General features: G+C 35.4%; 4 protein-coding genes across 5 annotated transcripts; 3 read left to right on the top strand and 1 right to left on the bottom strand.

The window, feature by feature from the left end:
* Window positions 1–682: 682 nt before the first annotated feature.
* PHOX2 (Octicosapeptide/Phox/Bem1p (PB1) domain-containing protein / tetratricopeptide repeat (TPR)-containing protein) lies at window positions 683–3,767 on the top strand. 2 transcript variants are annotated; one of them, XM_011087913.3, is made up of 2 exons: window positions 683–866; window positions 963–3,767. In XM_011087913.3, the coding sequence occupies exon 2, from the start codon at window positions 1,055–1,057 to the stop codon at window positions 3,374–3,376; it is 2,322 nt and encodes a 773-aa protein (XP_011086215.1). In that variant the 5' UTR covers window positions 683–866; window positions 963–1,054; the 3' UTR covers window positions 3,377–3,767. The 2 variants fall into 2 exon arrangements, with proteins under 2 accessions (XP_011086215.1, XP_011086214.1); XM_011087912.3 differs by having other exon boundaries at window positions 683–888.
* A 580-nt stretch (window positions 3,768–4,347) lies between these two features.
* LOC105168010 (1-aminocyclopropane-1-carboxylate oxidase) lies at window positions 4,348–6,105 on the bottom strand. Its single transcript, XM_011087911.3, has 4 exons — window positions 5,811–6,105; window positions 5,475–5,701; window positions 5,052–5,385; window positions 4,348–4,837 (listed from the first exon to the last, which is right to left on the bottom strand). The coding sequence occupies exons 1-4, from the start codon at window positions 5,913–5,915 to the stop codon at window positions 4,550–4,552; spliced, it is 954 nt and encodes a 317-aa protein (XP_011086213.1). The 5' UTR covers window positions 5,916–6,105; the 3' UTR covers window positions 4,348–4,549.
* Window positions 6,106–9,507: 3,402 nt separating this feature from the next.
* Window positions 9,508–11,364, top strand: LOC105168009 (light-induced protein, chloroplastic). Its single transcript, XM_011087910.3, has 3 exons — window positions 9,508–10,078; window positions 10,538–10,736; window positions 10,878–11,364. Exons 1-3 carry the CDS (start codon window positions 9,654–9,656, stop codon window positions 11,190–11,192), a joined length of 939 nt encoding a protein of 312 aa, XP_011086212.1. The 5' UTR covers window positions 9,508–9,653; the 3' UTR covers window positions 11,193–11,364.
* A 2,463-nt stretch (window positions 11,365–13,827) lies between these two features.
* On the top strand, window positions 13,828–19,394 carry LOC105168007 (pyrophosphate--fructose 6-phosphate 1-phosphotransferase subunit beta). The gene is made up of 16 exons (XM_088884121.1): window positions 13,828–14,132; window positions 14,898–15,059; window positions 15,137–15,258; window positions 15,602–15,655; window positions 15,747–15,853; window positions 15,959–16,064; window positions 16,496–16,559; window positions 17,138–17,226; window positions 17,312–17,443; window positions 17,622–17,792; window positions 17,878–17,993; window positions 18,218–18,329; window positions 18,448–18,532; window positions 18,760–18,804; window positions 18,952–19,020; window positions 19,122–19,394. Exons 1-16 carry the CDS (start codon window positions 13,946–13,948, stop codon window positions 19,196–19,198), a joined length of 1,698 nt encoding a protein of 565 aa, XP_088740247.1. The 5' UTR covers window positions 13,828–13,945; the 3' UTR covers window positions 19,199–19,394.
* The last annotated feature ends 4,121 nt before the right edge of the window (window positions 19,395–23,515 follow it).

Here is a 23,515-nt window from a genome sequence, read left to right as displayed (position 1 = left end):
GGGTTAATTACACTGTCATCTCATGAATTTTGTGTGATTATAAGTAAAATTTTGAGGCTTGACATATTATATTTAGTATTCTTGATATTTATTTTTTTTAAAAATATATTTCTTGGTTGGTAAACATATGGAATTTTGCTGACATTAGAAAATAAATTTGAATGAAATCTGTATATATCAACGGGTGATTTATTAATGTCAAATAACTCTTGTTAAATCAAATTATCCTTGTACGGGTGAAAATGATAGTTTGGTCAATCTATAAATAAGTTAACTTGAAAAAAACATTAAATTTTCACTGAATGTGGATTATCAGTAAATTTATTAAACTCGATGGATGAACGAATTTGTTTATTAGGCGAAAACATGGTGATGCTATAACTTTTTAAATTATAAAAAATTTAGACATAATTAGAGCAAGACATAATTATCCCTTTTATGTAAAGAATATTTGTCAAACTCAATTATTTAATTCTTCAACATTAATGGGGTGGGCTGGGTTCAGTGTTGACCCTCTCTATATTGTTATCAACTAAGGCCCAATTTCAAGTGACAGCGTGGCCCATATCATATATACGACGATTCAAAGTAGTTGGGAGCCATAGTTATCGTTGGGTTGACGTGGCCAGTAAAAAGCTTGGGCCCACAGGGGATATTCAACATGAAAATAATCCGAATTCAACCCTCTAGGGTTTCAAACCCCCAAACTCATTTCCCCAAAACCCCATCTCTTACTTTTTCACTACGCTCTCTCTCTCTCTCTCTCTCTGAATGAAGCTCTGCCATCGAACCAAATTTTCGTCGGGGATCTCTCAGTTTCATTCTATCCGCTGGTTCAGGATTCGTCTCCAGTTTCTTCGTTAAAGGTGAGCCGGCTTGATCCTGTAGGTATGTCATTCTCTATTTTGTTTTTCTTTACTTTGTTACTTTTTTTATCTAATCCTGTTATTCCCTGGTTTTAGGGGATATTTGAATCTGTAATCGATACCGCATCTGGAAATAGAATTGAACTCTTCTTTTTATATAAAGTTTGAATCTTGGGAGGTAAAAGAGCATGGGGAAGTCTGGGGGAAGGAAAAAGAAGACTGGTGCTAACCAAAACCAGAGCCAAAACCAAGTGAGCAGTGGAGATAACCACTCGCCACCTGTTGTCAATGGTGGTGTTAATCTGGACTCATCAGTATTTTTGAAGAGAGCCCATGAGCTCAAGGAAGAAGGTAACAGAAGGTTTCAGGCCAAGGATTATGTGGGTGCTCTTCAACAGTATGAGAATGCGCTTAAACTCACTCCAAAAATGCATCCTGACCGGGCGGTCTTTCACAGCAATAGAGCTGCTTGTTTGATGCAGATGAAACCTATTGACTATGAAACTGTGATATCTGAGTGTAATTTGGCACTTCAGGTACAGCCACAATTTGTCCGAGCCCTTCTCAGGAGGGCTCGCGCATTCGAGGCAGTAGGTAAGTATGAGCTAGCTATGCAAGATGTGCAATCATTGTTGATTAGTGATCCTAATCATGGTGATGCCTTGGAGATTGCTGGACGATTGAGGATGGCACTTGGCCCTCGTCAAGAGGCCCAGCAGGACCTCCAGAGCCGCCCATCACCAGCAGCTCTTGGGGCCTCTGCAGTGCGTGGGGCACCAATAGCTGGCCTTGGACCATGTTTGCCAGCCCGACCTGTACCTAAGAAGCAAACATCTTCAGTAATTGGACCTACTGTCCCATCTAACAAGTCAGAAAAGTTGTATCCAATTCCGCCTATTGAAAATGGTCCTGAGAGCAAAAACCAGTTGCCAAAAGTTGTTTTAAAGCCTTCCAATGGTTCTTCAAGACCCAATGCACATTCTAGCAAGGATAACCATAAGGAACAGTCAACTTCTCCATCAGTGTTGCTTCCACATCATGGGAAATCTGCACAGGCTACAATTCGTTACAGACCATTGAAGCTTGTCTATGATCACGACATAAGGCTTGCCGAGATGCCTGTCAATTGCACTTTAAAAGTTTTGAGGGATGTGATTAGCAAACGTTTTCCTATGTCAAAAGCAGTGCTGATTAAATACAAAGACAGTGATGGTGACTTGGTTACTATAACATGTACCGCCGAACTTAGACTGGCCGAGTCCTCTGTTGACAACCTTATTCCAAAAGATCCTGATACAGATAAAGGGGACTTCATTAGTATTTTGAGGTTGCATATTGTTGAAGTGAGTCCTGAGCAAGAGCCACCTTTACTTGAAGAGGAGGAGGAAAAGCCTCTTGAGAGTGATACAGCTAAAGGGGATGAGAATGTCTCACAGTCTTCAGTGGCTGATTCTGCAGTGGAAGCTGTGGATTCTGAGATTGACAACACTGAGAAAACTGTTCCCAATGAGAAAACTGGAGCACCGGAAGACCCAGAATGTAAGGAGGTGGAGATGGATGATTGGTTATTTGAGTTTGCACAGCTTTTCAGGACCCATGTTGGGATCGACCCTGATGCGCATATCGATCTTCATGAGCTCGGGATGGAATTGTGTTCTGAAGCCCTTGAGGAGACAGTGACAAGTGAAGAGGCTCAAAATCTTTTTGACAAGGCAGCCCTGAAGTTTCAAGAGGTGGCTGCATTGGCATTCTTCAACTGGGGAAATGTTCATATGTGTGCAGCAAGGAAAAAAATTCCGATAGATGAATCAGCTGGCAAAGAAATGATGGATGCACAGCTTCAGAATGCTTATGATTGGGTGAGGGAGAAGTATTCTCTTGCTAGAGAAAAGTATGAGGAGGCTCTATTGATTAAGCCAGACTTTTATGAAGGATTATTGGCTCTGGGGCAGCAACAATTTGAAATGGCAAAGCTTCATTGGTCATTTGTATTAGCAAAGAAAGAGGATTTGTCGAAATGGGATCCAACTGAGACCATTGGTCTTTTTGATAGTGCAGAAGAAAAAATGAAATCAGCAACTGAGATGTGGGAGAAGATGGAGGAGCAGAGAGTTAATGAATTGAAAGATCCTAGTGTAAGCAAGAAGGATGAACTATTGAAAAGAAGGAAAAAACAGGGCGGTGGTGCACAAGGTGATTCCTCAGGTACAACGAGTGGGGAAATCTCACCTGAGGAAGCAGCAGAGCAAGCTGCTGTCATGAGATCTCAAATTCATCTGTTTTGGGGCAACATGCTTTTTGAGAGATCTCAAATTGAATGTAAATTGGGCTTGCCTGATTGGAAAAAGAATCTGGATGTTGCAGTGGAGCGCTTTAAACTTGCTGGAGCTTCTGAAGCTGACATTTCAACAGTTCTTAAAAATCACTGTTCTAATGAGGAAGCAGCAGCTGGGCATGAGAAAAAGGTTGAGGATCCTATTAGTAATGTGGTTGACAAAGGAGATAACTGAAAAGGTATTTCACATTTTGTCATGTGGTGCTTGGAGGTGTCACCACGGGTGATGGTTCACTTTTCATACTTCTGGGTTCGAGTGAAAGGGTGTTTGATGCTCAACTTGGATTGAAAAAATTGTTTTTGCTGTATTCCCTTGACAAAGAGATGTCTATTCATGTGGCAATTTGGAGTTTATGCTTCGAAGGTTTTCTGTCATGTCCTTGAAACTTTTGGACTTTCAACTTTGAGGCTGACCGTGATGTTTGCAATGGTTCCCATAAAAAGTTTATATGGGCTTAACAATTCATATCGTAATATGTATCATCAGTTCTTGGAAGCCAACAATCTTACATTTTGATCTTAAGTGAGTAATAATATATCTTGTACCATGTTCTTTCGCGGCTTAACTATTCTTTCTTTTAATGCTTATATGCTTTTATCCCGTGTTTGGATAGAAAAGTTAAGCTGTATTAACTTACCTAGTTTCGAAGTGGATGTCTGAAAAACTAGTAAAAAGTGAAAACAGAGTATCAGTACCACAAGGATTATGCTAGGTTGAGTGCAAGACATTATTTTCTACCATGTGGTTTTCTTATGGCTAAAACTTCCGATTCTTGTTTCAGTACCACAACAATTAAAATTATTTGTTTAGTTCTTTAAATATACTTGCTATTAATTTTAATCTTTTAAATTTGTTCATTTTAGTTTTAGTTCGATAACTTTCAAAATTACTTAATTTTAATCTTTGATCCAATTTTCATTACCCTACACAACTTTTCAAGAGCAATTTTGATTCGTATATATTCATTCATTTTGAATCTTGTAACTAATGAGCGTCTAAAATGGTATAAGAATATAGGTTTATCGAAAAATTATTTATATTACACTAAGAGTATTAGGATGAACCAAATCTAAGCAAAATTGATAGATAAAGGACTAAATCTAATATTGACAAATATAAAGGATTATAATGAATTCAAGCTAAAGTTATAGGACGAAAATTTTGATGTCTTATTTCTTGTAGAATTGGAAAGTACAACACACTAATCTTACACAAGCCAAACAAGTCCTCTATAACACTCAAATACAAGCTACGAGAACGGCTTATTATCTTTTAGGCAACATCAGTTCCTAAACTCAGAGTTCGGATTCTTTATTTCAAATCACTGAGCATACTGTTTTAACCTACTCAAGCAGTTGCAACTTGTCCCAGATCAGCAGTGTTCTCCATGTTCTTAAAGGCTTCAAACCTTGGCTCCTTGGCCTGGAACTTGACCCCAAGATAGTGCTTCATGTAGTCCTCAAACAGGAATTTTGGGTACAGATCTCTTGTCTGCTCCTTCTCAACCAGAGCTGGAGCAGGATAGATCACTGCATCACTTGCCGGATTATAGAACGATGCAAGCGACATTCTTGTCCCATCTGTTTGTGCAATCACACGGTGCATCACACTCTTGTACTTCCCATTCGTGATCACCTTTCAGGACAAACAAAAAACAAGAGTCACTTACAACAATCTCTTCTCACCGTCTGTAGATTATATTCCTTCTAAACTTACATGTACATGCCATCTTATAATGGATGATTATGGTCTTGGTATAATTGTGCGTTATATTGCAAGATTTATGCATTGCAAGAACCATTGAGTGATGAAACTCAGATGAGAACTTTGATAATTCTAAGAGAATTACCTCAAGTTGGTCACCGAGGTTGACGACGATGGAGTGGCGCATGGGCGGAACATCGACCCACTGTCCGTCTTTGAGGAGCTGGAGGCCGCTGACCTTGTCATCCTGGAACAGAAGGACTATGCCCCCGGCATCAGTGTGAGCCCGAAGGCCCTTGATGAGATCGGGCTTTGGGCACGGGGGATAGTTGCTCACTTTAGTGCCAAAATTCGGACCTTTGGAGCCATAGAATACCTTCTTCAGATAACCTTTTTCAAGGCCAAGATTCTCACACAACAAGTCAAGAAGCTGCTCAGCCAGTTTCTCCAACTGGGCAGCAAATTCCTTCATGACCCTCCTGTCACGTATCATCAAACAAATTCAAGTGACTGAAAACAGACTATATACCAACTTAAATTCAATCTCAGTGGTGGAAGAGTAAAAGACCTGTATTCTGCTTCAAGATCGGGCACTTGAGACATGTTTGAGACAGGGAGATGGCGCAAGAAGAAGGTGCTTTCCCAGTCGAGATCATTGATTTCAGATTGAACAGCTTCAAGGCCCTTTTTAGCCACCATCTCCTTAAATCTCTGCTCCATGCATTTCCTGTAGTGCTCCTTGGTCAGCTTCTCCACCGTGTCCATGAACTCAGGAGCGATTCCATGGTTCACCACCTTCAAAACAGAACAAACCAGTAAATCAACACTAAAAGTCCATCGAGTCAACAGAGTTCACATGATTAACCCTATCGTCAATTAAAACGGGAAAAACTCGCAACAATACCTCAAAGAAACCCCAGTTTTCACATGCGTCTTTGATCATCTCCATTGTTGCTGCCCTTCCTTCCCCATTGAGCTTCTCCATGTTAATCACTGGAAAAGTTGCCATTATTTAATTTCTCTGAGTGTGAGAGTGATGAGAGAGAGAGAGAGAGTGGTTGTGTTGTTTACTTTTGAAAGATTATGAATCGCAGTGCAGAGAGAGGATTCCTGGAGGGCAATTTATAGAGTACAAATTGCCTCTGTTTCGGTCAAGTGTCTGCATACATGCATGCTAACACTTTCCCACTTATTTCCAACCCCCCCACAAACACACACACACAAAAAAAAAAAAAAGAAAAATTATATATTTATTTTAAAAATGACGTCTAACACTTTATAAGTTTTAAAATAAGTAGAGACAAAAACCCTCTTACTCAATAAATTTTTCTTTTAAAGAAAGAAAGAAAGAAAAACCTTTTCATTGATTTGTCATTATTTCTAATTAAAAGAAAATTTGTCAAGTGACTTTGAAAGTGGACGGAGAAGTGTGCTTGAAATTTCCTCCTTACTTTGTGGGGGCTGCCACGTCATTTCTTTCTACATATAATAAATATTTTATTTTATTTATAATAAAATATGTAACTCAACAAAAATATTTAAAATTATCTAATTAGGATTTTAATTGTCATATTTAAAAATTAGTGCGCTGGTATCATTAACCACCCGTTTGTGAGTGTATGAGACCTTTCTATTATATTAGTGTAGATAAAAGACTAATCACACTTAAACTCCTTAAAAATGTAAAACTACACTTGTACTCTCTTCGAAAAATTTTCGGTTCTCACCTGACCTCCTTTCGTTGATATTTATATAAAAAATACCGAAATCAGCAAAAAAAAAAATTAAATAAATTTTTAAGTTTGTCCCTCATTTAACATTTTTATGTATAATTTTTTACTTATAACGGGACGAATGTTATATAAATATATAAAGTAAGGTTAACATTATTATATTTTTTTTCTTATATGTACAAAACTATTACATAGAAATATTAAATAAGAGTTAAAATATGGAATTTATGTAATTATTTCGTCATTATCAATATTTTTTGTTCAAATCCTAATGAAAAGTGATCAGATGTAAATGTAAATTTTTTGAAGAAGGTATAAGAGTAATTTTAATTTTTTTAAAATATAATTTCATTTTTTTCGAACTGAATCTAAGTATAATTAACCTTAATATAAAATATGTTGAAACCAAGTTAAGAAAAGATGTTATTTTTGAAAAATATTATATAAAAATGTGTCGCTAGATCTTACAATATGACAAGATCCTATTTTATGTTGTTTTCTGGAAGGGTAAGTCAAAATTGGAAATTGTTGTCCTAATTTGACCATCCAAAGGGTACTTATAAAAGGACAGCCCAAGAAAATGTAACTTTTTTCCAAAGAAAATTCCAAAATCGATAAATTACAACTATTGTTTACGAGATTTAACATAATTATAAATATTCTTTTGCTATTTAAAAAAAATATCAATATCCTTAATATTTGATAAAATTATGTAATCTTTCTAGACGGACATTCGAATATATGCACTTTGCCCTTGTCTTTTTCTTTTTAAGAATTTGAAAATTCATAAAAAAAAAAAAAAGTAAACAATGTGAAATTTCCTTCTTGTCTGCCCTACTAGTCCATATATAAGCAAAATAATTTCGTAGTCCATAAAGATATTTTGATTAATTCACATAAAAAATTTATAAAAATCTAATGGCTAATTGAATGAACCAGTTTCTGGACATATGTTAAAATCAGAGGAGTATTAGTAATTTTCGGACAACAAAGTAATATTTATATTATACCAAACCTCAAAAAAGCTAATTGTAATTTTATCATTTTAAAAATTACAATTATAGTTTAATTATGACGCAGATTCCAATCCAATCAATATATTAATGATGGTCCGATTTTTGTCCGTTCATTTTAATCGTAATTTTAAATTAACTATAAATATTTGAAATTGATAATTAATAGGATTATTTAATTATTAATCGTTGCATAATGATGTAATTGTAATTTATTCATAAAAAAAAAAAAGCAGGATTGTGATTTTATGTGTACGCACATATAAATTGATTGTTCTAGACGAGAGTGTGTTTTATCTTCATAGTAACTTGTACTGTTATATATAATACATCGTAGAGAGACAACATATGTGTAAACAACAGTCTACATATATATCTTTGAATGCACACAAAATTTTACCAGACAAAATTGATCAAATTCTAGAATTCTGCTCTCACCCAACCTTTCCTTATGAAGGAAACCAACAATAATATATTCATAAAAAAAGAACAAACCAATAATCAATTTGTTTCTCCATCAAATTTTATTGTTCAAATAATAAATACACGTCACGTGAACAAATTAAGATTGTGTCATTTATTTTTTTTAAAGAAAACTTTCATAAACGTGGAGATAGAAGATGCGATAAAATTTAAATTACTATTATGAAATTGAAGCTCATAATTTCATAATTCATGAAGCAGAGTTATCAACTCTATACGTACAGGTGATTCATTGTATCTGAATCATATAAGTGGTAGAGAATGGGAGATGCATACAATCATTTCATTACAAAAGAGAAAGAAGAGAACATGTGTGTGTGTGTGTGTGTGTGTGTGATTTGGTCTTAATTAGGTTCTATGAATTCTTACATACATTGAGCTTATGATGTTGATTTTATATTCTTGTGTGGTGTCGGACTTGAGAAGATGCCTTTCTCCTCAGTAGCAAGTATGGCTGTACGTCCTCCACCACAATAATAATTAATTAAATCTAGGTCCTATATATTTGATCAATATTCCGTTCTAACCCATGAAAAGATAGTTATTACAATAAAACACCCATGATAATGCGGTACGTAGGTAGGGTTCTTGATAAGTCCTTGGGTCTTGAATTGCAATTGCATGTGTTATGCCTGCGTACATGCATGTTCATGGTGGGGGGTGGGGACTCTCCATCAAAGAGATATCAACACTGATGAAGGGTTTCAGTATCACCTTCCTAGCTAGGATGGGTGGTGGGTTTGCGTCAGGATTCAGGACCATACTTCATCCTTCTCAAAGCTAAAAATGCTGCAAAAATCGATTTTGATAAACCAGATATTAAGAAATATTTATAATTTTGATGTGGTCGAGTATTTTTATTAAAGGATAAAATTATGAATTTTACCTCGACAGAATTGCGGTTTCTGAAAGAAGTGTTATTTTCAAGGAAAATGGGTCTCACTCAATGAATAATAACTTGCCTTAAAAAATTAATATTTTGGTATTTATAGTAGTGCTGGAAGTTATATGGTGTGGTGGGTTGCATTTGCTTAATGTATGTCTCATACATATCAAATTACTTTTTTATTCTTATAATTTAGTATATTTTTTACTAATAATGCACATCAAATTTCATAAATACATTCTTAACTATGACAAATTTTTGAAGTAATTTATTGTATTTTATTTTTAAAAAAATATACATTATAGTATCAAGATTTTTTTTTGGGAAAGAAGAAAGATGAAGAATATTCTAGAATCTGGATGACTAGATGTCCAAAATCAATCTTTACCTCACATTACATACAACGTCATTCATAGTTACAAAACAGATTAAATACCCATAATACCCCCTGCTCATTGTGAGAATCAAGTCATCAACAGAGCACACAAGGGTCACTACGTCTTTTAGCTTCAAATGGCGAATCAGTCATACCTACCGACTTATGGAATTGGCCATTTTGACTCGGAATACAGATAGTCCCCTGTTTCGTTGTTCTCTGTTTTCTTCTTTGCACTGGAGAAAATTCATCAGAAATGGCTTCAATCTCTTCAATCAATCAGTTTTCGCGTAAAATCTTCCGTGGTTCGTCTCTGAACTCAAAATCGAAACTAAATGCTGCGCTTTCTCCGGTTAATCGGATCAATTTTCCTGCCGTTCCGCTCAGGAAATCTGCGAAGCTGAAGCAGAAATTCACGGTGGGAGCTGTCAGCGAAGATGAGTGGGGCCCTGACAATGAGCCCGCACCTCCAGGAGTGGCGGTTATTGACGAGAAGCCCTCGGAAATCGATATACTGAAGAAACAATTGGTGGACTCGTTTTATGGAACAAACAGGGGATTGGGCGCTTCTAGTGATACTAGGGCGGAGATTGTGGAGCTCATCACGCAGCTCGAGGCTAAAAACCCAACTCCTGCTCCGACTGAGGCTTTAACCTTACTCAATGGAAAATGGATCCTTGCGTAAGTTCTGCTTCGAGATTCATGATTTTTGGTTTACTAATGAATTTGATTATTGTAAAGTCCAAATTATGTAAGCGTTGTTCTCTAACTGCTTGTTGGGATTTCAATTGTGTTATGAATCACATAATTAGTTTTCCGTAATTGTAGTTTTAAATCGAGAACAATTATATTTAGGTGACTATCGATAAAAGTGATGGTCAAATCACTAGCATTTAGTAATTCTTTGTAACGCTAGTTTGTACGAATAGTTATAGCCTTATATGCACTTGATCCTGACAGTCTGTGATACGTAAATTAGAAGAAGAATTTGGCATGTGCAAATTGGGAGTCTTGAGGTCCTGAACAGAAAGCTGACAGGAAACAGCCCCATGTCACAATCCAAAGCGTGTGAATCATCGCCAGGATTCCATATTGCAGCTAGTAACTCTTCATTTGTGTTTTGTGGATTGCGCACTGCAGGTACACGACATTTTCTGGGTTGTTTCCCTTGTTTTCAAGAGGTGCATCTCTGCCGCTGGCAAAACTTGAAGAGATATCACAGACCATTGACTCGGAAAATTTCACTGTCCAGAACTCGGTTGTGTTTTCTGGACCATTGGCAACCACATCAATCTCTACCAATGCCAAATTTGAAGTTCGAAGTCCCAAGCGTGTGCAGGTGTTTACTTGTGCTATTGTTTACTTCTCAACGGCTAATTTACTTTCCTGTCTGTGGCTTCATTGGTAAATCTTTTGAATCTTTTATTGTTGCCTCCAATCAAATATTGATTGATTTTGATTTATGTTAATATTCTTGCAGATTAAGTTTGAGGAAGGTGTTATTGGGACGCCCCAATTGACAGATTCCATTGTATTGCCTGAAAATGTGGAATTCTTGGGTCAAAAGATTGATCTTACGCCCTTCAAAGGTTTGCTCACCTCTGTACAGGACACAGCTTCTTCTGTTGCCAAGACCATTTCTAGCCGCCCTCCCTTGAAGTTTTCCATCTCCAATAGCAACGCGGAATCATGGCTGCTAACAACATACCTTGATGATGAGCTTCGAATTTCAAGAGGAGATGGAGGCAGTATCTTTGTGCTTATCAAGGAAGGCAGTCCCCTCTTGACATCTTAGACATTACTGGTTTTCAGTAACTGTTGTATTATATTAGCTCCTCTTTTTTGGGATCAGTGTAAAAAAATTAAATAAAACCAAGACGAGTTGATCTCCCATTGTTATGTATACTGCGAATATATCCTATAAATTTCATAATATTTGATAAGCTGACGAATATTCGTCTTTTCAACTGGTTGGATTATTTTCTTGCAGCAACAGATCATGGTATTCATTATTTCTGTAGTCAATCTGGGATATCTTGTCATATGTCATCTTACAAGAATTTTCTTGTTCACTTTGCTTGTGCTGCCCGTTTCATGAAAAGCTATTAACTCATGATATGTTGTTTGCTCAAGAATATCTCATAAGAAAAGAAGAATTGCTATGACATAAACGTCATTTACAATACAGAAATAGATCAATACATACATCATGGAATACCTCAAGAATGATACCATGAAACTCCTCTGCGTTCATTGTCACGTAATAATTCAAGAGCCGCCTCAAATCCTTGGCCTCATGAATCCTGTTTGCAACTATCATCTCCTCCATTGACTCTCTGAAATCCTCTCTAGGATCATATGAGGACTTCTCCATAGCCACCATCACAACAAACTTGGTCTCTTCACGTCTAGACCGTCTCATCCTCTCCTCAATCCTCGCTTCCTGTCTTTCTCTGATCATCTGATCCAGCCTTTCTTGCACCATGGTGTGGGCAATTCTTGAAATAGTAGGAAATCTTTCCGAACTATTTGAGCTTTCAGCTTCTTCCGATGAAGACACACTAAGCCTACAACTACAGCAAAATGCCTTGCATCCTCTACTCTGAAGCTTGTTCTGCTTCTTGATCACTCCTCTGGATCTTTGCATTCTTACACATTTGAACCAGAGTATGAGCTCTCAAAAAAATTCATTTATGCAAATAGGCAGTGGGCTCGGAGCAAATGATGATTATGTCCAGAGATTAAAGTAGATGAAATGTGTCCAAAAGTTCCGGCCTGACTGGACTAGGAAGATTTGAACTGATAGAGAGGGAACATTAGGTTAGTTTATTAAGGTAATGATGGTCATGATTTTACCTAGATCTACCTTTTACTTCTTTTATTGGGTAGTATTAGGTGGCATGCTTTTCTTATAGTGGTTCAAGTTTAAAGTGCTAAGTACTTCTTGATGCCAAAGTGAAAAACTAATCAAGAAAATAAAGCAGCCGCCATCTTTGTCTAATAAACCTATCAAAAATCTTGTAACTACATCCTCAGTTTGGAAGAAATGTTCTAACTTAGCAAATCATGTTTGTCCGAACTGAAATATTCTTATATTGTGCACTATTTTACATGACAACACAATTGTTATGTAATTAGTTCATGTATAAGCAGATCTAAGTCGGACTAAAACTTCCTATGCAGCCGTCTAGGTGTAAAATGATGGCAGATAACCGGCAGCCACAATGTGTTATTAAACACTTGATCCAAGTGCAGTGACTCAAAAAAATGAAGCGTTGGTCTACTCTTTGGAGACAGAAGCATGTTGTTTATGCTTGTCTTGTGTCTTTTTAAGGTATGGAATTATTTCTCAGCTGATTGTTACAGACAACATCAAACTATTAAGAGAAACATGAAGATTAGTTATACATGTGGAGAAAATCCAGGATTCAAGATTCTGTATGCACTTTACAGGATAAAAAAGGAGAAGAAGATGGAGGGACTTTAAGTGTTTTGTCATGTGGTATTTATGTTGTAGTAACTTTGTGTGATAGGCTCAATTATAAACACTGTCACTCATTCTTTCAACATATGGTTGTATTATTTCCTGGTACCAAGTTGTCAAGCAGGTAAGATGGTTCATGTGGTTGAAATGATCGCATGGTGAAGCTTTTATGTGAAGTTGTATATAACCTCCCCAACTACTAATTATTTTATTATTAGTGCAAAAAGTTCACATTTTAGTGGTCTGAAGAGGGAGTAAAAGCAGCTCTTCATCTTACAACTGTACATTTATATTGATTCAATCCATAAAAACGAGTCATCTTTATTAGAAAGTTGTGTATTTGATTTTTCCAGTCTGAAATTTGATTGAATAATTTATATATATTTTTGCAAGCCACCTATCATTCTAGAGACATCTCTTTATCCGTAATTGTGCTAGAATGGAAGCTATACAAAGTGACGGGTAGACACTGCCGCACTAATTTTTTTGGAATCCAAAAAATATCTTCAATCGATGAGATAACTAACGTATTCTTTCTCTTTTTTTCTTTTTGATGTATTGTGTTGATTTATATATGTTATTTTTATTTATAATATATTTTAAAATATTAAAAATTATTTATGCACACGGGAGTAATGTGTCTAATTACAAAAAAGAAAAAGAAAGAAACTCCGAAGTGATCCACAAAGTTGGTGAAGTACTGAAGTCCAAATCATAATATGGGCTTAGGCCCAATTTCATGGATGATGTAAGGCCCAGCCCTCTCATATCAGGGGAAAAGCAAAAACCCTAATTATCCGAAATAAAATCGCACATGTCTCGTTAAACCTCAATCACGTGCACCATGCGTGCAATTTGGTTAAATTACTTAAAACGCCCTCTATTTACAAAACTATGCCTTTTGGCGGAGCGTTCGATGACTGCATTACTACGTCTACATTACCCTTGTCTGTCACTCAACAAATAAATAAAATAATCAGACACAACAGCCAGAAAAGAGACTGCTCTCTCCGAAAGATCTGAGGTTTGATCACTCCCAAGTTAAGAAGAACGACGAGTTTCCGATGGCGGCTGCTTTAGTTGCTAATGGAGAAGTGACTGCCGTGAAATCTCCCAACACCGGTAGATATGCCGCTGTTTACAGCGAAGTACAGAATAGCCGCCTCGATCATCCCCTGCCTCTCCCCTCCGTCCTCAGAAACCCCTTCAAAGTCGTCGACGGTCCACCTAGCTCAGCCGCAGGCAATCCAGGTGTGTATACACAAATGCACAATGCACATACTTGTGTATATACTATTTAATGCTAAACAAAGTCGTTTTATGCAAATGTATGATGTGTATCTGGATTGATCTCTTGTTGAGGCTTCTTTTAGTGATCTAGCGCTGAAGTTGGTTAAATCTAGAACTCACTCACGAAGGGGAGTGTGATCCGGAAAATTGAACTTTTGTTTGAGGATAGATTAGAGAGGTTTTTGAAGGACTTGTTGCTGCTATTTTCGTTGCGGTTTGATGCTTTGAAATTGAAATCCGGGTTAAGAACTATTTAAATTTGAATAGACGTATTATTATTTTCCAAATCTAAAGTATCCTGATACTAGGAAATACAAAATGATTTGAACGGACTTGGGTATTGACATTTTGTTCAACTTTGTGGATTTTTCTGATCTCGATTTGCTTGATTGATTTCTTTTGTCGAGCTTTGGCATGCACTTCCCAGGATTGTGATTTAATTAGATATGCAAACTGATGTTTCAGAAATTGGAATGATGATCTTTAGTTGTTTTCTAGAACTTTTGACTGTATGTTGACTAATGCTAGTTGCAGTTACGCTTGCTTTGGAAAATTAGATATAATAGTAATTAAGTGCTCATCACACGTGTCTGGTGTTAGCCATTGAGTTGAAGAACTCTGAATGTGTTTTTAATGGGTCGACCTTAAATTGACTTGATAAGCACCTACTAAGAGTAAGAGTATTTTGAAATGAGGAACACTAATTGGGGGTTGGTTGAAATGTAGATGAGATTGCAAAATTGTTTCCTTGCCTCTTTGGACAGCCATCAGCGACCTTGGTGCCAGCAGATTCCAGTGATAACTTGTCGGGTCAGGGCTTGAAGATTGGAGTGGTTTTATCTGGAGGCCAAGCTCCCGGAGGACATAATGTTATTTCTGGAATCTTTGGTTAGGGCCTGAATTTTTTCATCTGATAGTTTGTGCTTAAATGTTTTTGTGAATTGAGACATGTCTATGTCTTGTAGATTACTTGCAGGATCGCTGCAAAGGAAGCACATTGTACGGATTCAAGGGTGGACCAGCAGGAATAATGAAGTGCAAATATGTGGTGTTGACCTCAGAGTATATTTATCCTTACAGGAATCAGGTAAGTTATTCATTTGCATGAGATCCATTGAGTGCAAACAGACCTTGATAAGCTGTTTTGTTCTTTCCAAACTAATTTGTTTGATATTTAAATTTTTCTGTTTCTGGGATCAATTTTGTTGTCTCATTCTTTGTATGTGTTTTCTTTTGCTCATGTTTAATGAACAAAGGCTTCTTAAATACACTCTTGTGTGTCAATTGGGTGAAAATTTCAAAATGCTTTTCTCTTGTTGACACTATTGGTTATCTATCGTGTCACAAATAATTATTCTAGAACCTACACGATGGAGATTAAAGTATCCAAGGTATGCTGTGAGCTATTTTAGTTATTGTATTACTTGCAGGGTGGATTTGATATGATTTGCAGTGGAAGAGACAAGATTGAGACTCCAGAACAGGTATAAAAATGAGTCTGATAGACATTTATAATATACCTGGATAAGTCTTCAGGTTCAGAGACTGACAGAATTTGCATGACATTCGTTTTAGTTTAAGCAAGCTGAAGAAACAGCGGTTAAGCTTGATCTAGATGGCCTTGTTGTAATTGGTGGAGATGATTCAAATACAAATGCCTGCCTTCTGGCTGAAAATTTTAGGTGGGTAATCTGATATGTATTAAGAGATATCATTATCTCTGTGATTCATCTTGGTCACTTTATATGGTAGGTACATAGACATTACTTTAACTGAATATTTTACAGGAGTAAAAATTTGAAAACAAGAGTCATCGGATGTCCAAAGACCATTGATGGTGATCTGAAATGCAAAGAGGTTCCAACAAGTTTTGGGTTTGATACTGCTTGCAAGGTGATCTTATATATGCATTTCTTTCTACAGTTTACACTTATATTTATAAGTTATAGATGTGTTATTGCACCAAAATATGTTTGCCTTGGTATTAAAACTTGTTTGTTTCTCTTCTGTTTTATGATCAGTTTCTTTTGTCTTTTGGGGCGATTATTGTGTTCAATTATTGAATGATATTGATATGAGGTATTAATTGGATGGAGTACTAGGCATTTCACCATTGTGAGAAGACTAGCATCCAGACATTTCATGCCAATGGGTGAACTATATTTTAAAATTGTCTCAGGAGTAGTTTGCCTTTTAATACAGCTTGATTTCATTGAATGTTGTGTGCACTTTCTGAAGGGCATTCTTAAGGATATCATCTTGTTAACTTCTCCCATAGCTTATAAGTAATCTCTAACTGATTGGTTAATTTACTCTTTTTGCAGATATATGCAGAAATGATTGGGAACGTCATGATTGATGCTCGTTCAACTGGAAAATACTACCACTGTAAGTGTGCTGGATCTATAAGCTGCAATTCTTTTCAACTTTCTCTCCAGGATAGGCTTCCAAGAGAACCTTCTTGTGCTTTTCTCCACTGAAAGATGCCAATCCTCTCAATTTGCTGTGTTTCATGTCTAAACATTGAAATCTCACAAAACTTTTTCGTTCCCAAATAGTTTGCATGTCAAGAAATGATGTTTATCTGGGAGTAGTGGTTGAACTTTGTCATCATTCAGAAGTTTTGTATCTAACGGAACGAACTTTGTTGCGTCCGAGCTTCTCTTGCTTTATCTTGCTGAAACCATGTTTCCAAATGTTACTCTTTTCATAAATTCTCTGCTCTTGGTCTTACCTTTATGGTGATTCTTGATTGAACCTCATTATTAAATACAGTTGCACTTTTAAAATCAATTAGATATGAATTTTTTTTCTAATTCGTGACAGTTCCTCAGCTAGAGGCATTTTCTTTCCAAATGTTGTTTACTTGCTCAACAGTTGCTTAACGGTCCAATTGATATGTTTATTATACTGTTGTGCTGTACACATGATGCTTATGAAGTCATGAAATATCTTATTTTGTGCAGTTGTTCGTCTTATGGGGCGTGCTGCTTCTCACATTACTTTAGAATGTGCTTTGCAAACTCATCCTAATATCACTCTTATCGGAGAAGAGGTACCTTTGCCTTTTTTGGTTCATTTTCTTGACATCCATCACATAGAAAAGGGAAGCTTTAATATGAAGTTCTCTATTGCTGCAGGTAGCTGCCAAGAAACAGACACTTAAAAATGTTACGGACTACATTGCTGATGTGATTTGCAAACGGGCAGAACTTGGTTTTAATTATGGTGTTATACTCATACCTGAAGGACTTATAGATTTCATTCCAGAGGTAAATCTATTTCGAAATTTGACGATCTCTTATTTGTTCACTTTCTGTACAAGTAATCTCTCTTCCAGCAAATCACTTGAACCAGGTATCTATCCGTAAAACTTTAATTTGCTGCCTTTGTGAGGATACATATTCTCTTTGCTGATATAGTGTTTACTGGTTTGTAAATGACTCGCAGGTTCAGCAGCTCATTGCAGAACTCAATGAAATATTGGCCCATGATATTGTAGATGAAGCTGGTGTTTGGAAAAAGAAGCTCACGCCTCAGTCTCTTCAGCTATTTGACTTCCTACCCCCAGCAATCCAGGATCAACTGATGCTTGAGAGAGATCCACATGGAAATGTTCAGGTACACGCATCACTGCTACGGTCTTTTTGATCATTACATCTGTATTTTAGTGAGCTTATCTCTTCTTTTTGTTTTATGCCTCCAGGTTGCCAAAATTGAAACTGAGAAAATGCTTATTCAAATGGTTGAAACTGAGTTAGAGGTCAGAAAACAAGGAGCTGCATACAAGGGTCAATTCAAAGGCCAGTCTCACTTTTTCGGGTACATACATTTTGTATTCTAATCCTATCTTTGATGCTATTGTTTAGTGTACAAATAATATATTTTCAGGCAACTTTATTACTGTTTGTGTGCACAGTACTTGCACCTTACTCCTACCATGTGGCTTTCTCCCTGTCTTTCTCTTTTATTAAGAACAAAACTTTGAGATGAGGTTTATCAGGAATAATGGTATCTTATGCCACCATGTGATTTTAACATCTCAGATATGAAGGAAGATGTGGTTTGCCATCTAATTTTGATGCCACATACTGCTACGCTTTGGGTTATGGCGCTGGAGCATTGCTTCAGAGTGGGAAGACGGGATTGATATCATCTGTATGTACCTTCTCTTCTATTAGATTAAGTGGATATTTAACTCAACCTCTTATATGAAAGATCTAAAGCTTTATCTTGTATATTATCTTTTACAGTTTCTTTAATGTGTTATTTGCAGGTGGGAAACTTGGCTGCTCCAGTTGCAGAATGGACTGTTGGTGGAACAGCACTGACTTCACTTATGGATGTCGAAAGGAGACATGGTATGTCCATCTTATCCTAGTATGCAATGCTGATTCACATAAATGATCTTTAATCTAAGTTAGGGCATCCATGAAACAAATCGCCACCCCCGCCACCGCCGGAGGGTTGGGATTTGTGTAATCTCTTGCCAGCAAAATCGAAAATATTTTTCGACATGCGAATATCGTTCTTGGTCTTCTTATTTATAGTCCGGATGCTTCTCTAAGCAATTGATCTAACACTGCAGGTAAGTTCAAGCCTGTGATAAAGAAGGCAATGGTTGAGCTAGATGGTGAGAATTTCTCTGTGCTCGCTCTTTCAAGCATCTACCTTTTGCTTATGAGTTAGCTGTATGCGTAAATAGCTTGCATTTAATCAGTACTACTGACAGTGAACTAGTTCATGTCCTAACCATACCTTATATCGATGATTGTTTCAGGTGCCCCATTCAAGAAATTTGTCTCTATGCGGGAGGAATGGGCTCTTAAAAACAGATATCTCAACCCTGGTAAGCTTATAGTTCCCCCTCAGGGAATAATTTGTATTAGTGTCAGCATGGTTTCTAGGAATTTGATTCTACTGCACTCCTCTGTTTTTCCCTGATTACAGGTCCCATTCAATTTATTGGCCCGGCATCCGATAAAGTTAATCACACCTTACTGCTGGAACTCGGATCTCAAGTGTAAATGTGGGTGCGCTGTTCTTCCTTGTGACAATAATTTGAAGGCCATAGTTCTTCATTTCTCTTGTTTTGTTTATTTCCGAGGATTAATTGATTAAGAATTTAACGGAAGTTTCTGACCTTTCCATTGGATTATTACATAACCCCATCTCAAACATTTACCAAAGCTTCACTCTGAAATATGTGTTAAACTTGCTCAATTGTGCTTCATTTTCTGTCTCCTATGGTGGTGAAAATATGACCCTATACTTGAATATGGATTATAAATTAGAACGGCCTCATCCTCACGTGTCTCTAGATGTCCATGTTTTAACATTCGCTACAATATATTTCTCTTGGAGCCACATATCTTCTGAAAAGAATCAAGACATTTTATTGGTCCCCGAATCTTGGTGTTGCATTCTAGTTGTACATCTGAAAATCCTATATACCCCACCACTTTAAGAAAGGTGTCTTATCCTCACTTTCTGTCAGAGTAGACCAAAGGATTGTGTAATATTGAGAATCTGCTGTCTGCTCCATGGCCACGCACTTTACATGGCGGACCGCCGGCTAACTAAAGTTCGTTTTTGTTTAAACATGGGGTAAATTATATTGAGATACCCTCACATTTGACATAATTATAAATATTTTCTGAGTGTTTGAAAATTTATAAATACTTCTTGATATTTGATGAAATTATGAGACGTCTAGCTAGAATTATCAATTTTGCACTTGCTGTATATTTTTAAAAATAAAAAATAACAAAATTTGTAAAAAAGAATCTGACAAATGGATGGAAAAATTCCAAAAATTTTAAAAAAGTTAACTAATTAGTCCAATAAAGTTTCAGAAATTTTTTTTAAAAAAAATAATATAAGCTACAAAGTCATTTTAGTCAAATTACCACAAAAAATAGATAATAATATAATATAGGTTAACGAATTGAGTTAATTTTAAAATAACGAGAAGTATTTACAATTATACTGAACCTCAATAGAGTTTATTATACCCAAAGATGAAACAGATAGCTGATCCACTCCTACATAGCTCCAGGGCTTTGGGACTTTCGGAAATTGATAATGGCTTTCTGGGCATTATCTTTTATGTGCATAAGGGAGAATTTTGCATTGATTACCATTAAGGTGATCTTAACCTTTTTGCTGCATGTTGTAGCAGTCGTGTATGAATCAGGTGTGCGTAAATTCATCCTTCGCCTCAGGTATTCCGACAAGAGTGTTAAATGTGCTATATATTCCTTTCTCTGTCGAACGTTATTATTTATTACCGGCACGTTGCTTCATCAATATAGTTCCGCTATTCGTAGCTACCACCCTTTTAATTTATTTATAGTGCAATTTACTTATGTGACAAGTTAAATAAGTAAAAAAAAAATATTTATGAAAAAAATTAACAAATTACCCATCAAGGGTTTAGATAGGGAGGGATAATTTACTTTATTTTTAAAGCACAGGGAATAATTTGCTTTTTTTTTTTTTCAAATATGATCTTTTGCTCATTTTTCATATCATGGGGGGGGGGGGTAAATTGCATTTTTTCCAATTAAATTATGTGTTTAGTGATAAACCTTCTGACCCAGTCTATAATGTCAAATCGTTCAATTCAAATACAGTCTTAAACCTACTGTTCCAAAAAAAAAAAAAAAGAACTAAAAGGACTTTCGAAATTTAAAAGGAAAAATAGGCGTTAAATTCATTAAAGCCGTAATAATTGGTAGGTAACTGTTTAATGCGTCTCAGGCTCCATTAAACTACCTAAATAAATGTGTGAGCTATGCAATTGCAAGGGATTTTAATGAATAGGGATCCCATTATTTTTCATCAGTCATTGAGATAAGGTTGTTATATTAATATCAACCTTCCTGTAATAATTGAGGTGATAAAGACCTAATAATATTTTTATTGTGCAATTATGCCTTTTGCATGTGAAGAACAAATGACAGATTCGCTGGTGAATGTGGCTTAGCTCAATCCACGAAAATGAGACCTCATCATGATTATAAGATTATTGATTCGAATCCTACAATATGTAGAATGTTATTCTATTTTAATAGTAGTAGTCGTTTTATTTTGATATTAGTAATTAGATATAATTGTTTTATTGATAGTTAGTATATAATTATCAATAATTCTTAGATATAAAGATATGAGATAATTACACTACTCTTCCGTGGGTTCTAGCGTAATTATATGTAAATTGTAAATAATTTAAAAATTATATTTAGTACTTTTAAAATTTGCTATTATTTAATAAATAGGTCATTTTAATAGTCAAAGTTTACTGAAATTGCTGATATTGTTAAAAGAAAAAAAATGAATAAAAATTGATATTTATTTTCGATTGACTTATTAATGATTTATTATATGTCAAATAATTTTTTTAATTAAATTATCCTTAAAATAGTGAAAATATACCTTCTTACAGACTTATTGCATGTCTCGTTTGTACCCATATCATATCAACTATAAAACCAAATTTAATATAGGAAATATATAAACTTATGGTGAAAGTTTAACATATCAAAACTCTAATTACATGAAATCTGATAAATTCCATAAGAGATGTAAAAATATTCATTTTATTTTATATTTATATAAATAAATTGACTAAAAAATTGCACATGCCTCAATTTGGCAACACATCACATCACTCACCAATTTCCTTGACACCATTATAAAAATGAAGGCAATCATAGTGCTACCTTGCTGCCCCCTCCAGCTGTGTAAAAATTGATACATGATTAATTTTTTATATTTTTTAAAAAAAGACATTATTGTAAAATTTATTAATAGTGAGTATACAATTTAAGTATATCTTTGTCGATTTGTTGATATATTTACATGATTTTGAATATTTTAATATATCATATGGTGTAATTTATTATTTATACAAAAAAATATAAAATATTATTCATTATATATATATAAGGACAACGTGCCACGATGATTAATCAAGAAAAAAAAGGAGGGAGAATAGGTAGGCGGCGGAAGTTGGGCGGATCTAATGGTTTAGACCGGAGGGAAGAGAGATGCAGAAGGCCGTGGGTGCTAATATTAGATAATCACTTTCATATTTAAGTAATACTGTACGGACTAGATCGAAACAATTATTCATACAATTAAACATTATTATTATCATATATTCATAACAAGGACCATTACCTACTGCAACTCATAAATAAATAAACCACTTGTATTAATGGATATTCACATCTAAATTTTCCACATTAACACACACATTTTATATTCAATACATCAAAACATTAAAATTTATTTAAATGCATCAAGATTTCGTATCCAGTAAATAAACAAATATATATGTACGTTTGAGTGTTTTTTCCAGACTAAAATACCTTTATAATCATGAAGATATATACATCTTCACATTCATTTAACATGTGAAGATGTATAAGGGTAGTTTGATCATAAAAAAATTTATTTATAATTACACCAAAATTCAGAAAAAATAGAGTGTAATTATCCGTATGTTTTAAAATCTTGGCACTAAATAGGGAGGCGTAGATGAGTGAAGGAAAACATATAATTGAAAAAGGTGAGGGGGCCATATGTCACGTGGCGATTGCTATCAGAAGAAGGTTAAAGGGTGTGTGTGATTGTTGGCGGGGCGTAATGCATTAATGTGTTAACGGTGTTTTTGCCTGCAATTGTATTTATAGCATTTTAATTTTTAGGTTACAAACAAATACCCATCGCTCTCTCATTTCTGCTATTTGGTTGTCTCTGTTTGGAAACTTCAGCCCCACCCGCATCTCTCAACACATTTCCACGCCCCCACTTATCCTCTTCCCCAAACATTTTTCCACTATTTTCTTATTTATTTATCATACCATAATCATCTCACCTACATACCTATTGTTTACTTTGTAACTGGACTAATTAGGACCAATCTTGGATGGAAAAAGTTGATACAAGAGCTCATGAATTAAATCGAATTTTTATTATATAAATTTATAATAGAAAATCCTGTTGTCGTCCTATTAATCAGACATTAAGGGGAAAAAAGATATGAATTAGCTATGGTATCGTACTCAAGAAAGAAGAGTATACTTGGTTAGTTATCAATCATCTAATATTATTATCATGTATTCATTAAACGATTCATAATTTATATGAACGACATACCGGACCTAAAAAGAAGCTTCAATTAATTAAAAAAAAAAACTTTAATTGAAATAAAGAAATTATAATATTTATGAAAATAATTGATTGAAGAGGTTGGAGTAAAGGAAGGAAGGAAGGAGGGTTTAGACGTCGCTTTCGGTGTCTTTATTACACAATGCTCTTATTCCCCCCTCTTTCTT

The sequence above is a fragment of the Sesamum indicum genome, linkage group LG8 (assembly GCF_026168435.1).
Source record: "Sesamum indicum cultivar Baizhima isolate 11 linkage group LG8, ASM2616843v1, whole genome shotgun sequence".
Taxonomy (NCBI): Eukaryota; Viridiplantae; Streptophyta; class Magnoliopsida; order Lamiales; family Pedaliaceae; genus Sesamum; species Sesamum indicum.
This window is presented reverse-complemented; position numbering and strand designations above follow the sequence as displayed.